The following is a 16464-nucleotide window of genomic DNA, read 5'->3' as shown; positions in this document are numbered from 1 at the left end:
GTGGCGAAGCGCCTTTTTGACGGGTGGCCACTCAAAGAGGAGGTGCCTTTAGATGACTCGGGCCTTGAATGCTTGCTGCTGCTTCTCAATTACACTTTTGCATTAATGGGGGGCTCGCTCTGGGGGGATAATCCGGTGAGATGATGATGCTTTTTGAAAAGGAAAACCTCCCCGCCAACACGGTTGGTCGTGCAGAAATAGTTGATACTTTCGATCTCACTCGCGGAATGATCGTCGCTCGACTGATGCTGCAGTGAATTCATACACGCGTGGTCAGACGCGAGAGATTCGCGAGGGGAGCGAGGGTCTTGGCCGGATTTCATGGAAAATGCCTCATTAGCTGGCGCTATTTTAAATGTTTTTAATTTTTTTTTTTGCTTTACCAGATTCGCTGGACCACTTATTGGTATCCGAAGATGGCAACTGTTGTGACGGTACAGTGGGAATAATTTTTCAAATGAAATTTTTTTCAAAATACTTTCTACATTGCGAATAACATACATATTTCATAAAATAAATTAACACTACCCCTTCAAATTGTCCAATTTTGATTTATATTGCAAGAATAACGTGCTACAACCATAGAAAAGGTTTCAAAAAATTCAATGCCCATTTAGCAAATCTTTGTGCTAGAAATGTGCTAAAAAGTGAACTATTCCAAAGATGGTATGATTGGAAATGCACTGCTGGCATGAAGACTCGAGCTCCCAAGCAAAATGATGCATAACCACTACTTTCAAGCGAAAAAAATTGGATAATTTATCCCAAAAAAAAATAAGAATCGAACTCACTGCCACATCTTATCTCGGCTTGCCTGTCCGATATCTTACCCAGTGCACCATCTAAGTCGGTTAGCAAACGAAAGTTTGGTGTCATAGTCTTTCTTATACCGATAATTTCACATTCAAAGAAGGTTCATTATTAGAGTAGAGTCTGATTTGGGGGTGTAAATATGAAATCAGGCACTCTGACGATGGAAAGTTTTGGGCTCGAAAGACTTTTTTTTCGGTTTTTTTCAACGACATATCTCAAATGATCTGATGTAAGTCAGTTGAAATGTTTCAAATGTTTTCAAAGGAGATTTTTCTCTGTTCTATTTTATTGATCTAGACCTATCGCTATAATTGGACTGATGAACATATTAGACACACTTCGTAGGAATCTTGAGTAATTCAATTTTTCAAAAAGTAAAACAAAATGGAATTGAGGAGAGGTCGACTGGATAATTTGATGCGTTTGTTATTCGACAGTCGAGTCAAAAAAGTTCGAAAACGATTTTTCGATTATTCCGACGTTTCGATGCTGTTTAGCATCATCTTCAGGGAATTAATCGGATCGTATCACGTAAAACTTGATTGGTTATGTGAAGCTTATTGTCCACTTTTTTTCCCCATTTCCCTATTGTTTTAGATTTTTTTAAATTATACCGCTTCGATCAGACCTTGTTGATCGTAAGAATTTAAAAAAAAACTTAACTGCAACACAAAAAACAATAGGGAAATAGGGGAAAAGAGTGGAAAATAAGCTTCACATAACCAATCAATTTTTAAGTGATACGATCCGATTAATTGTATCCGATTGTACGTCTCGGTGGTCGAGTGGTTAGCGTGGTAAGACGGTAATCGCTGGGTCCACTGATGGCATGGGTTCGATTCCCATCTCGGTACTGGGTGTTAAATGTTAATTTAAGTTGTCCACGTCATTTATTCAGTCTGTAAAGCCCTAAATCGGCTAAGACGGTGTATGTCTTTATAATTCCCTGAAGATGATGCTAAACAGCATCGAAACGTCGGAATAATCGAAAAATCGTTTTCGAAATTTTCTGACTGAACTGCCGAATAACAAACGCGTAAAACAAAATTTTTAAAAATTTGTAAAATTTTCATTCCTTAAGGTCTTAATCATTATTTATTAAGAAGCTGAAAATTTGAATTTGCTATGCATTTGTTTAGCAGTAGTAGTCTTAATACGTTGTTTTTATTTTTCATGATCCGACTGAACTGAATGATGTTTAAAATGGACCATTTAACATAAACAGCTTCAAATCGCAAAATTTTATCTGCATATAGCATTTTAAAAGTCAGTTCAAGAATCTTAAAAAAAATCTCACGAACAACAGGGAATTTAAACGGAGCAGATCAGATAACCTAGGAGAGTGTGATCCATCTAAAGAGTCCAGAAACTTATGTTAATAAAAGTTTTTATGCTAACATTTACTCCTAAAAACCAAAAGTATCAATCATTGATGCTTGACTTGAAGGTTTTTAACTATGTGTAGTATTATATTACTTTTCACCTGTTTTCCTTCTGAAGTTGATGAATTTATCCCCTGATGAGCAATACAATTACTTACCTACTTTTTTCCAACGCTAATCTGGTGATGAGAAATAAAATGGCTTTCACACATGTGTCAACTTGGTTTTTTTGAATGAAAAATAATTTCATGGTAATTTTGAAGGACTGCAAAAAGGTCCAGTCGATTATTTCATATGAGATCCATTTCATACGGAAAATTAGCAAAATTATGGTGAAAATTATTCATGATCACTAATTTTTGTGTTTTATATCAGTTACCTCAATCTGCGCTTACAATTTACAATAAGTCACGGTCATTATCATAAATTTTATATTTCCCCTCTCGATCTGTTTGAACACTTTTAGTTGAAGTCTTAACACACTAAGGTTAAAAGAATTTGTTCTCTTCAAAATTTTCTAGCAAAAATATTTTTTTACTATTTTTTATCAACAAAAGTTTTAATCCTTTAGAAGTTTTTTTGATTTGTTTGGTTAAATAATGTACTTTATTCTTTTACGATTTGATTTACTATTATTTTTCAATAATGATCAGCTGTACAATTGAATATTTTATAAATTTATTAACTTTTCAATACAATAGAATATGGTGGGGTAAAAGTACGACCTTAGTGCTATCCTATTGTAATGTTGTTGAATTTTATCGACGTTTTTCGGAGAGTTTTACAAATTAAAAACGTTCTTTTATCAGACGTTTCGAGCTACTTTGGCATTCGCTCTTCTTCAGCAGGCACTAAAATATATTTCAAATTACAACTTAACACTACAATTACAATTTTTGATTTCAAACCTACAAATTACTGGCTTTCGTCCATACTAATTTGTTCTGGCTCAGTTTGTTTTGTTTTTCGTTTACATTTGTGTGTAATAACTGTGTGAGATATTTTTTTTATTTTTTGTATTTTTCGTTTTATCACTTTGACGTCTCCAGTAAAGTTGGAGATCATCAAATTTTAAGAAACTTTGTTGAAAACGTTAAAGCTCTATCTTTTGAACCAACATGTTTAAAAGACATTATTTCAAAAACTTACCTCGAAAAACGACAAATTCTCACATGCCAACAAATGAAACTATCTGTCCATTAAAGTTGAAAGATTTCTCTTTCTAATGAGTTTATTTTCATTTTGGTATGTTTGCAACTTCTGGAGATATTGAGCAATGAAAACATGCAATTTTTAAAATAAATCACCCAAAAAGTACCATTAAATTACAAAATACTGCCTTGATGCTTTGAATGCAATTGTGTAGTTTTACAATTGTCGCAACTCTCTCATACAAAATTTGTCTCAAAACTCGCTTCGAAAAAAGATAAACGAATTTTTTATTTTTTGAAGTTAGTTTTTGCCAAAAATGTCTTTTAAACATGTTGTTTCGAAAGATAGAGCTTTGACGTCTTCAACAAAGTTTCTTAAAATCTGATGATTTACAACTTTTCTGAAAACGTCATAGTGATAAAATGAAAAATATCTCACTTATAGATGGATTGATCAGGAAAAATTTACAAAAAAATATGCGCATTCAAAAGTTATGAAATATTGTAGAACAAACCAGAAAGCTATTTTGACATTGACGCCTTCAAAAAGCCCATGATCACGTTTTTTGAGTTTTAAACCACTATGCTCTGGGGCAAAAGCTAGTTCGAATGATGTGGAGTAGAAGTACGACCATTAAAAATTCCACATTTCTGCACGAAGTGAAGTAGAAAATTATTTTTATTTCAATCTTTCAATCAAATGCTGCAGAAAGCATCTTCTGTGTTTGCTTCTGATACAAATCCTATACATAGGAGAACACAAGCGAATTCGGAGTTTTTCACTTGTCCATATTTAACAGGTTGACGAAATCCATTTCTCAGCCTATTTCAGCAATTTTTCGCGCGAGCTGGTTTTTGTAGAATCAAAAATATGCTCTGATGTTGAAAGCATTTGAAAAAAAAAATGTAAAAACTTTCCGTTTATATTAACTTTGGTGGACCCTGTATATAGTACGTACTTTTGCCCCATTTTCACTTCGTACTTTTACCCCTTCTAGGTTTCTTATTTCTGAATTTATCCTTTCAAGATCATTACCAATCCACGCCAAACGGTGGTCAAAGAACGTAGAAAAGGTGTATATTAGATGCTACAGCAGAAGTCTAGACTCTCCTCTAGCAGCTTCAAATTTTTAAATCAATTTTATTCCATTATCAATGGAGTTCTACGCAATATTATCATTTTCATTTTTTTTGCGGGTAAATTCCTCTATAGGTTTTATTTTTCAAATCAAAACCGAAAAAGTACCTATGCTTTGTATTTTTCATGGGAGGCCTGCCTGTCTCCAATCTACATAGGACCGAGTAAACTTAACTTCTCATCGGCTTGTTGTTCCCACGTTCAATTTTTACCAGCAAACACTACCCCCAAAATAAAATCAACTTTCTTAAATGAATGCTAACCCAATACTCACATTGTGGGGGTTTCATGCGATTCTCAGTCATTTACAGTATTTTTAAGTTTAGCGGATGCCGCCATGTTGGATTTCAATATCACGTCGGACAACAAAATTTGACTTCTATTCGTTTAGCCCTTTAACCCAATACCAATACAATACTATACAATTGTGGGGGTTTCATGCGACTTTCAGAGATTCACAGCATTTTCCAAGTTAATCGGAAGCCGCCATCTTGGATTTTAAGATGGCGTCAGATTGCGAAATTTGACTTCTACTCGTTGAGCCCTTTCACCCAATAACCAAATTCTGCGGGTTTCATGCGATTTTCAGTCACTTACAGTATTTTCAAGTTGAGCAGATCCCGCCATCTTGGACTTCAAGATGGCGTCGGACAGCAAAATTCATCTACTACTTGCCCTTTCACCCATAAAAACAATTGCCAGTATTTCAGTTATTTATTATTGAATTCAAGATTTTTTTTTTACAAATGTAGCCCTTTTTTCATACTTTTTAGAAAATATTCGGATTAAATTATTCGTCACGGTTCGAAGGAATTCTCGATTTTTCTCTCTAATACGGCTTATTGGCACATCTTCTTTGTCCATCATTTTAGCTATCTTTTTCCACCAGGTCTTCATCTGAGTGATGTCTTTGACAACCTTTCTCTTTGCCTTGAGTTTCTTCTTCATGGTTGCCCAGGGAGGGCTAAGGTTTTTTTTTGAACAAACTGGACCCCTTTCTCGGTATACCATTCTTGAACGACTTTGCTGTAATGAAAGCTTGCCAAATCTAGTCAAAACATTACGGGATGGTCGTGGGATCGAATGAAGGGGAAAATTCGTTTTTGGAGACACTCTATAGCTCCGACGTCATTGTCTTATTTATAACGAGAACGTTTAACCACAGCTGCAAATGCCCTGCCAAATCATAAATTTTCGTGCAAAATTGTCGGCAAAAACAAATTTAAATTGATAATTTGATAATGCGCCATACGATATTTCTGGGCAATTTCAACTGTTTAGCTAGCCTAGATGGATTTTCCAAATGACTGTGCACAATTTTTTCCCTTATTTAAGTTTCCATTTTGATTGTTTATAAAGTACAGTCGATTTGCGGAATGTCAAAGAATCATAATTGAAGCTGACAACATTCCCGACAAGAACTTCCAAATCCGTAAACCGGGAGCGCCACAAATTGTGAAAAAGTTAGTTCCAAATCTAAATGAAGCAAGCTTTACATACGTACAAGATTACTTTGTTATTATACTTATGTACTATGCGACATGGGGTGATCTACTTGCCCCACATAGAGGTGCTGGTTCTGCCCCTTAAATAAGTTGAAGAAAAAAACCGAGAATTATTGTAAAAACTTAAGTGAGAAATCAAAATCCAATGAGGGGAAAACTTGAGTAACAATGTGTAAGTACCTCATGTACCCCAATAGTTTTCGATGAGAAAACAAATCGGATGCTGTGTTAACGAATCATCTCAAAATAACTTTTAATTTCTCTTAAACTCCCAAGTCGTCGTCGTTACCGTCACAAAACAGATATTAATATTGTTTTACTTCGTTAAGGCCAATTTGTTGTTAAGCCGCAGCACGGCAACGAGGTGGTTCGCGTGTGGCACGTGATTCGCACAGCAGCGCTCTCTTTCCCAATTTACGACACCTGATGGCTAATATTTTTACCCGGGTGGTTTTTTTTCGTTCGTTTGGTTGTTTTTTTTATATCTTGCATAGTCGCCACCGATTGCACCGATTTATTTTTTTTTGTTTCTCTCGTTTTCGAAGGTCCGCTAATTAAATTGCACTGGCCAGGCCACGGTTTGCAAATTGACGAACACATATGGCGGAGGCCTGTATTTTAACGAGAGCTCTGTCCGATGAGCTGTAACTATTAATTATGATTTTTCCATTTTTCATAATTGGCTAAACGGATGAAACCGACAAAAAAGAATGGATTCATTTGTTATTGGAATAATCCTTTCGAATGGTTTTGAGTTTTTTTTCTACGTTGAAGGCTTTGAAGAACTTTGTATACTGTTGACAGTAAGGAAGTGCCATTGCTGCAGGCGATTCAATCGTTCCGTTTAGTAGTTGACCTTTTGTGGAATATCATTGAGCAAATTTCGTATTCAGTTAAAGTTAACATGCAAGCGTAAACTAAGGAGCTTTCCTGTTTATTATATTGAGTACCTTGGGTTGGAAAAGAATCGTTTAAAAACTCGTCATATGTTGTATTGTGAAACTATACCTCGGATCAGAACAATTAATTATTTTTCGATTTGGTAAAACTGGTCAAGGATGGGTTCTGTTTTTTTGTGGAAGTTGGTTTTTTTCCTTCAATACGACTCGATTAACCAAAAGACGTTAAGAAAAAAGTTGAAAAGTGACCTACTTTAGCAAAAAGTAAAAAGCAGATATGGAAATCCTACCTCTCAGCGTTGGTTTCGGAAAGAAATCGGAAATATGTTTAATTCATCCTAAATCCTTCAACAGATTGATGTGTGACAGAAATCAAACGATAAACAATCAAGTGAAGTTCCTAAAGTGCCTTTAAAGAATACTAGAAACCAGTGCCTTAGAATCTACCTCACCTTCCTAGAGTGCCCTCAAACGATGGTCGGTTCCGGTCGGCCCGATGAATTGGCACCGACTTAGCGACAAGCTTTCGCCACTCAAAATGATGACCTCGGTCACGAGCAAGAAGGTCGACTATCTGGCCTCGTCCACGCCGACCTCGACGGCCACTCCGGCCTCGACGAGTCAGCCGGACAGTCTGGACCTGGACTACGACATGTGGCAGGGCCAGTTCGAGTTCGTCGGACCTACGGTAGTCGATCCTTCCGGGCCCATGAGGGTCCAGGATTCCAACCTCATCTCATCGCACACCGCTTCATCTAGTCTGGAAGATCTGCGGCTGAAGGATTACATCCCTCCCGATCAGCCGGTGCTGATCGACGAGGAAACCTTCCTCAGCCTGCATCCGAACGATTTTCCATCCTCCGGGCCTCATTCCGGGCTCTTTCTGGACGAGTACAACATCGGAGAAACGCAACAACAACAGCCGTTGAACAATAACAACAACAACAGTCTGATCACAAACATCAACAACAACAATAATATACTCAACAACAAGTTGCTGAACAACAAAACCAACAACTTGATAAGCTGCTCGGTCATTATCGAGGAGAAGAATGCCAAAAACAATCTGATCAACAACAACCTTAAGTTGATCGGAGACAATCCGGAGCTGGGCGGAAACAAATTCATTCTGAAGTCCAATCACGCGACCAATCACAACAACAAGATGGGCGGTCTCATCAAGACGGATCTGTGTGATAATTTGAACGAACAGGTAAGTGACAGGGATTTCTGGGATCCCAAAAACCTCAATCACGTTGAATGATTTAAATGAATAATGACGGTCGCCATGTAGAACACATTTGTTTAATGATGTGTGGGTTGTTTTCTTACAAAGTTTCAGAAAAAACTGTTGTAGTCCAAAGCAAAAGTTTGATTTCCAGATTAAGAGATATATAACACGTTATGATGAGTAAATTTCAATTTGAGAATCAAATAGAAAAAATGATTATCGTACGTGCAAAAAGGATTATGGCTAGAAATAAAAGTCAAAATAAAAATTTAGTATTTTTACTCATATTCTTTTCCATATTTCTTGATCGCTTTTCTATTATTTCTGTTGAACAATTTTTTTCAAAGAGCAAATAATCCATTTCAATTTTTCAATTTTATTATAGGGTTGCTATTTACAAAATTCAATTTCTAAAAACATGTTAGAACTGGCTTATTTGAATGGATTCCAACATTTTCCAGTAAACTATTCAGCAGAAATTTTCTTCAAAGGATTTACTTGCCATAAAGCTCTTATGAATAGCGAATCCAATTTAAGTACTAAATTTTTCAGTTTTATTTGACACTCCTATACTCCTAAACAATGCAGAAGTTAAATTTATTTTGAATGGAAATTCTATTAAAATGCATCTGTAATTTTTAGATTTTTTGTAGAATTTTATGTCTAAATATGATGAATCGAAACTTTTGATAATCCTCTGATGCACTCACAGTGTCTTTTTTAAAAACTGTGAAACAATCAAATCAGCATTTTTGAAAATTTTACAGTAGAATGGAAATTCACCCTTATTGATTGCACTACTCTACATCAAAAATTTTTTTTCAGGAATTTAACTCTTATGAATTTCCCAAAAGGCTTTGTATTTCAAAATTCAAGCTGTCTTAGTGTTCACTTCTTTTAGAGGCATCCTAGCACATTCCACCTTAATGAATGACTTTATTTTAAATGAGAACAGCAATTATTGAGTCAGATAAATAATAGCATTTTAATTCGAATGACGCAACTGAACAGGTTTGAAGCCCTTTTTTTAGTCTTAAGTACAAGAGATATAGCCCATCATAGATGAAAAATAATTTTTGAAATCGTTGATTTATTTCGATACGATTTGGAAAATTTCTTTCAAACATTGTTCATTAGGTGTTGAAAGATGTTTGTAATTGATTGAGATTAAAACATTTGTTAGAATTTCCGAATTTGATGAAACAACAGCGATTTTTCGAAAACTACGCATTACAAACAAAAAAAATAAATTTTTTGCACACTTTCTTTGAAATCTTTAGTAATCAAAAAGGGTTGGAATTGGTCATTATTTGACGAAATGGCATGCATTTCTAATTGAATGTTCATTAGGTTGGCCTAAAATTGCACCATGTCAGGAATTCTGGGTGCTCAACCTTCAAATGATAGCTTTTCGGGTGTAAGAAACATACTTTCATATGGCGGTGACTAAGAAAAGCGATGTTTAGAGGTCGAACTGGTTCAGTTTTGGTAAAAAGGTCATTTTTCGACAATTTCGCCTAATAAAATTCTCAGATCTTGAAAAGGTATCAAACATGATCCTCTTTTATTATTTTTTTTTTTTCATAACGTAAGATTTAAACTAAAAATTTGTTATGACTAGTTTGGACTCTCAATTTGTATGTATGATATTTCAAATTACGCAATATGATGTTAAAAAAACATATTTATACCCACTTTAAAGTGTACTTAAGATAAGGGCTTTCAACTTAAAACATACTCAGAAGCATACGCAATGTTATTAAATACAGCTTTGCAGAAGAAAGTGTATAGATATAACGCGTCGTTTTAAAGTTATTCAAGTTTTATTGTGGGAAAATGTCACAATTTTTAAATTTTTGTTGGAAATTGCTTTGGATTTTGATGTGGATGAGTTTCGAGCAATCTAAGATCCAAATAAACTCCTGATATCAAAATTTTTCATTTTTTTTTTTCGATTCTTGAATCAACAGGAAGAACCATTTGCAAACACTCAAGCAATTTCTAACAAAAATTTTAAAACTTGTGCCTTTTTGCTACAGTAAAACATGAATAACTTTACAATGACGAGTTATATCTTTACACTTTCTTCTGCAAAGTTGCATTTCATAATACTGCGCATCTTTTGAGTGCGTTGAGGGTTGAAAACAGTAATGTAAAGTACACTTTTTTGTGGATTTAAAACTTGCATTATAGAAAAGATTACAAAATTTAAGAGACACATTTTTTATGCTTTTTGAAGATCTGAGAGTATTTTTTAGAAAAAATTTACAAAAAAAAACATTTTTTTTTTAAAATCGAATCAGTGAGACCTCTATACATCGTTTTTTAAAGTTGCAGCGATATGAAAGTTTGTTACTTACTCCCAAAGCTATCATTTGAAGGTTGAGCCGAAAATCGCAAAAACTTCGTCGATAAACGCACGGGCAGGTTTTTGTTTTCAAAAGTCTCCAAGAGTAACGATATCGACAAGCGACATTAGGTAAAGCTAAGATTATAAGGTGGAGAGTCCTTAAACTTTGAAGCTTTATGTTGAATCATCAAAACCTCAAAAATGTTTTTTGTCAGAAGGGGGCAAGTTTTTTTCTTGACAGTAATCAGTTTGCTGGTTATCCACAAAAAGCAATTAAACTATGATTTTGTTTCATAATTATCCTTTTCAAACCTCTTAGGGGTCAACCAATCAAAAATTTTACTAAAGCTCAGTTCCTTTAGAAATGGGACAGTTTTAAATGCACCTATCTTGAAAACTATTCATATGATCGAAAAACTTCCCGAGAAAGAAATGCAGGTAGTGTTATGATTATTTTAGGAAAAGTATGAAAGAAAATTGTTTTTTTTTGTAGAAATAATCATAATTTTTTTAGTATCTCCCATCGATTAGCGCACACTTTTTTTCAATAATGATATTGATCACAGTTTTCTAGAAAAACTTCATATAATCGATGATTTGGGTAACTGCTCCATCTTCTTAAATTTTTGCTACTGTTTTGACCAATGCTTCTTATAAAAACTGGAGACAATTTGGTGAATTTAGCAGTTTTAAATTTACCAAAATGAAATACGTTTTTATGGAATTTTCAGCTGGAAAATTCAGAAAAAAAACATAAAAGAATCATCACAAGAACAAATTAAAATTAAAATCGATTAGTTGAAATCGTAAATTGCACAGTTTTCAATCAAGACTTCTAGTTTTAGGCTTTTGAAATCATCGAAATCTCATGTTTTCGACACCAAAATTTTATTTTTCTCCACGGGAGCAGAATGTTGCCGAATTATGATATTTTTTCTAAAACAATCAGCAAACATAAACTTTATTCTGCTAGACACCTTATCAGAAGCAGACTGCCGTTACTAGTAAAACATTGAATATTTCACAAGTTTTGTCGTCCATCAAAACTTATCTGTTGCATTGGCTCGGCACCGGCTAACCAGCTTACTAACTCTTCAACTTTCTTTTGAACTGTCTTTTGAAGTTTTGTTTACCTGGTTGATTGGTGGGCAAAACTTCTGGCCTCAGGGACTAATTTCCTGGAAATTTCAGAGATCTACACAGAGTTTTTTGCTTATTCATAATTTAAAATGCCTTTAGTTCCCTGATCATCTTTAACAGTAGTTTCCGATCATGTGCTTCACTTTCACACTTGGCTTGAACTTTTTTGACATTCTTGATTGTTTTTTAATAATAATTTTTCACCACTTCAAGCATAGTGATTTTCAGTACATACAACGGTTTTGTCAGCTCTCGATTTCATTATGATGGTTTTTGAAGAAAACTGTGCACAATTATTTTTGTCCTCTTGCATCCTAAATATCTCGAAAGTGCGTAAGTTTTGTATTTAAAAAAAATAGGCTGGGTAGTATTTTTATAGGCAAAAAAAGTTTCCAAAATTTTGCATGTCTGCACAGCAAAAATTATTTCCTGTAAAATTACGCAAATTTCCTGTAACAAAAAGGAGCAGGACATTTATCGTAATTTTACAGGTCGAAAAACAAATTACGTGACATTTAATTTTCAGTGTACAACTTTTTTACATGACATTTGCTGTAATAATAAATAAATCTTCGTTAACTTTCAAGGAAAACGATTTAAAATTACAGGTTTTCAGGGTTAATTACAGGTTGATTTATTTTACAGGTTACAGTTTCAGTGACACGTAATAGTCAAAAAAAATTTTCTGTGTGATAACTTGGAACATACCCTTCGTTTCATAATGTATTTGAAACAGTTATTATATGAGATAAAAAATAAAATAGTATTTTGTCTTACTTTCTTTCTTGATGTAGACATCATTTCCAACTGTTTGAACTATTGAGAATTTTAAAAAATCATAAAATTTCGGGCAACCTTACTTTAAATGGTTTGTGAATTTTACATAATATATGATATGAGTAGGTTTAGTGAAATGTTCCCTATCTTAGCTCTTGAAATTTTCGAGCTCTGCTCTAATTTCATAACAAGGGGGTAGGAAGACTGCATTCTACATTTTTCGTTGGACAATCATTTATCATTCTACTCAAATAGATTTTAAATACCTTCAATAAATGGAACTATGACAATTTATTCATGTTTAAGGATAAATCAGTTGTTTCCGTACTGTTTCCTTGGATTTTAAAGTAAAAAATCTGTATTTTAAATATTTTATTAATATTTTAAGGCGTTAGAGATACTTATTCATATTTTAAAACGTGTGAAAAAGTTTCTAAAATGGTTTAAAGCAGTGGTTTTCAAACTTTTTTCACTCATCGCCCCCTTTTACCAAATTTTCGAGCTCAACGCCCCCATGGGCCAATTTTTAGAAAATCTATTTAAAAAATTCAAAATCTGGATCGTTGAAAAACCATTAGCTTTCGGCTTGATGTTGTTGTAAGGTTTAACTTAAAACTCATTCAAATTTATATGTGGGTGCCTAATCGGGGTAGCGCACGGCCCCCTTCGAAATAAACAAATTTCAAATTATCAAATTTAAATGAGCCCTCAGAGACAAAGGGGTATTATAAGGTGTTATAAGTGTAAAAATGGTCGATCTTGATTCAATAATGTCAAACGATTCTTTATATTTCGAACTATATTTCATGATTTTTCAGATTTTTAGAATTTGTTTGTAATACTATTTTGTTCCAAAGAGAAAAGCGTATTTTTTGAAAATAACCAAACATAACAAATTAAAAGCGTGTTTTCTCGAAATAAGCTTTTATGTATTTATACACTTTTGGCTCCAAGGGCCTCATATTGCTTTAAACCTGCAGTAAACACTTAATCCTAAGAAAAGTTTCATGGAAACTTACTTATACTGGTTAATTAGTTTGTTTTGATATCAAATCAAATATCCCAAATTTCGGTAAACAAAATTTTCTATTCACCATTTAAATTTGCATTAGTGTTGAATACTAAATTGCATTATGGAAAACAAATTAAATGCTGTCAAGCCGGTAAAATAACGTAAGAATAGTATTACTTCTTGATATCTGAATTCGAGTCCTGTTCAAAGTTATGCAGCAAATTTATATGAATTTACAAGTCTTAAAGTTAAAATTAGATTCTAATAACTGAATCCAGGCAATGTTAGTGATAACCAAATAGATTAAAAGTTTATCCATGGCAAATGGCACAATTGATTTTTTAATCGATTGAAATAGAGATGAACAAATAGGAACTAAATAATTATTACATATTGGCTGATATGAATAAAGCTCTAGTAATTATTTTTGATATTTTCGAGCAGTTTTGTGAGTCAAATACTTCGAATGGCATACATATTTTTTATCCGGAACTGGTTGAAAGTAAATGTTCTACTCTGCTTTTTCATATCTAGTTGAGCAAATGCTTTCAAATTTTGCCATTCTAAAGTTCGAGCTAAGTAAAATCTATCAAAGTAATTGCTATTTTCTTATTCATACCACCTATTTTCTTTCTAGAAAATCTGTCACTAAATCATAGATGACGCCTTTTTATACAAATATTTTCAAAGGTTTTTTTTCTGTTCAGCAGATTTTTTGAGACAATACAATTTAAAGATTATCAAGCATTGCTATCCAAAATTATTCTTGTTTAAGTATAACCCAAAATAATCTTACAAAACATGATGAACATGAAGAGCGTATACAAAACCAGTGACAATTGAAAAAAAATCTTGTTGTTACATTTAAAAATAATTATTGAGATACTGGAACAAAAATTTGTTTGCAGCTCTGTGAAATTACAGTTTTTTCAGTCTTGAACCTGATGTCTAGTTTTGTAACGTAATTTCATTTTTTGCGTCGAGCTTTCTCGTTGTTCTTTCAAATCTACGTTGTTTCGTGATTTGTGAAAATGTGAATTACGACCTCACCGCCCCCCTGAGCCCTTCCAACGCCCCCCAAATTTCAACATTGAGCTCACCGCCCCCCTGGAAGCTCTCAACGCCCCCAAGGGGGCGGTAGGGACCACTTTGAAAACCACTGGTTTAAAGTATTTCTATGTTAAAAACAAAAGTGTTATATGTGATAAAACGTAACAAGAACTACGAAAACTTCAACAAAATACTACAAAATGTCGATTTCAACAAAATATCGAATACTTATGTCCATCAATGTGTGTAACGATTTTTATTTAGAAACCAGCATATCTATTCAATTTCTTCTCAAAGCTTTAAATCGAACTTGATACATTAAAAATAAATTGTGTTTGAACGGAAATTGAATAAAAATCAATTTACAAGTTCAGTATGATAATTATTTAAACCTCATTTTTGGAAACCGCATACATACAGTGAGCGAAATAAGAATAGCACCACTATGTTTTTTGCTTGTTAAAATATCAATGCTTGAAAAATACGAAAATTTTCTTCCACAGTTTGTTCTGAATTGCCTAACGGATAAATCAAGCATAAGTTTACTTTTTTTGGACGTAGCAATTGGCGTTGAGGACCAAAAATGTGAAAAAAGGGTGCGAAATAAGAATAGCACCACTTGAGTTTTTCAACAAAAACAAAATTATTTTTCAAAATTTACTGTGTAAAAGTGAATAATAATGCTTCTACGAATTATTTGAATAGATAACTGCATTTTTATGAGTTTTCCAGAATTCCAAAGGTTTTCAAAGGTTTTAAAAGGGGGTTTTGAGAGATGCTCCTCTAGCGTTAGGGAATTTGGTATTTCAGCTGTAATTCTTTATCAAACTACTTACTTTCTTCATAAAAATGACGTAAAATAATGAAACAAACATTCAGGATTATGTTTGAATCAGAAAAAAATAGGTTGGAAATCAAAAACTTTGATTTTGTTCAGTAAACACAGTAAGCACTATCTTGCAGTTAAAACCATAATTTAGTCTCAATATTGATTTTCCTGGTTTATTTAGGCCCATATTCATCATTTTGAGGTATTTTCCCATCACAGTTTTGTAGAAGTTCACGCTGCAGAAAGCTTTTCCGGATTTGCAAAAAATCACCAGCACAAAAATGTACAACCGGAAAAATTCCTGCTCATCTCAACTTCCGATTCAATTGCAAATCATACCAATAATACTGCTAGCCGTCTGCTCCATCAAGCTCCATCAAGCTCCATCGCAAAGTATAACTTTATTCTGATAATCGGTCCAAAAAATTCACTTTTAGTGACCTTGATGCAATTCTAATTTTTTTGGATTTAGTGATCTTAGAATTTTTAAAGCGTTCACACGGTACATGTATTTATTTCTTGACCAAAATCATCCAGCACTCCGTAATTAATCCCGGATAATCGAAAATGTGCAAGAATTTGGTTATATGGCAAGATAGTGCTGCCATCTATGACTTAAAACTAGAGAAATAAAGTTTGATTATTATAAAATATTAGTATTTTTGAATTCCAACCTGCTTTTTGGATTTAAACTCAGCCTCAAATCTTTGTTTCATCATTTTGCATCATACTTATGAATGTTTATGAAGAAATCAAGCAGTTTGATAAAGTTTTAAGGCTCTTATATCAAATTCTTTAACGCTAGAGGAGCATCTTTTAAAACTCCCTTTTAAAACCTTTGAAAACCTTTGGAATTCTGGAAAACTCATAAAAATGCAGTTATCTATTCAAATAATTCGTAAAAGCATTATTATTCACTTTTACACAGTAAATTTTGAAAAATAATTTTGTTTTTGTTGAAAAACTCAAGTGGTGCTATTCTTATTTCGCACCCTTTTTTCACATTTTTGGTCCTCAACGCCAATTGCTACGTCCAAAAAAAGTAAACTTATCCTTGATTTATCCGTTAGGCAATTCAGAACAAACTGTGGAAGAAAATTTTCGTATTTTTCAAGTATTCATATTTTAACAAGCAAAAAACATAGTGGTGCTATTCTTATTTCGCTCACTGTATTGAAGAAAAAGAT

General features: G+C 33.5%; 1 protein-coding gene across 6 annotated transcripts in view; it reads left to right on the top strand.

Moving 5' to 3' along the window:
- The window catches only part of LOC129749349 (rab11 family-interacting protein 4B), a 215051-nt gene that overhangs the window by 153131 nt on the left and 45456 nt on the right, over nucleotides 1-16464 (top strand). For 5 of the 6 annotated variants that reach the window (XM_055744297.1, XM_055744293.1, XM_055744294.1 and 2 more), the window contains exon 2: nucleotides 7243-8101. The exons of the other annotated variant lie outside the window; for it this stretch is intronic. In XM_055744297.1, coding sequence (XP_055600272.1) covers nucleotides 7385-8101 — 717 coding nt within the window. In that variant the 5' untranslated portion in view covers nucleotides 7243-7384. The remainder of the gene's footprint in view (nucleotides 1-7242; nucleotides 8102-16464) is intronic. 6 annotated transcript variants of the gene reach the window in all.

The sequence above is a fragment of the Uranotaenia lowii genome, chromosome 2 (assembly GCF_029784155.1).
Source record: "Uranotaenia lowii strain MFRU-FL chromosome 2, ASM2978415v1, whole genome shotgun sequence".
Taxonomy (NCBI): Eukaryota; Metazoa; Arthropoda; class Insecta; order Diptera; family Culicidae; genus Uranotaenia; species Uranotaenia lowii.
Note: the sequence above shows the minus strand (reverse complement) of the source record. Positions and strands in the feature narration are given on the sequence as shown.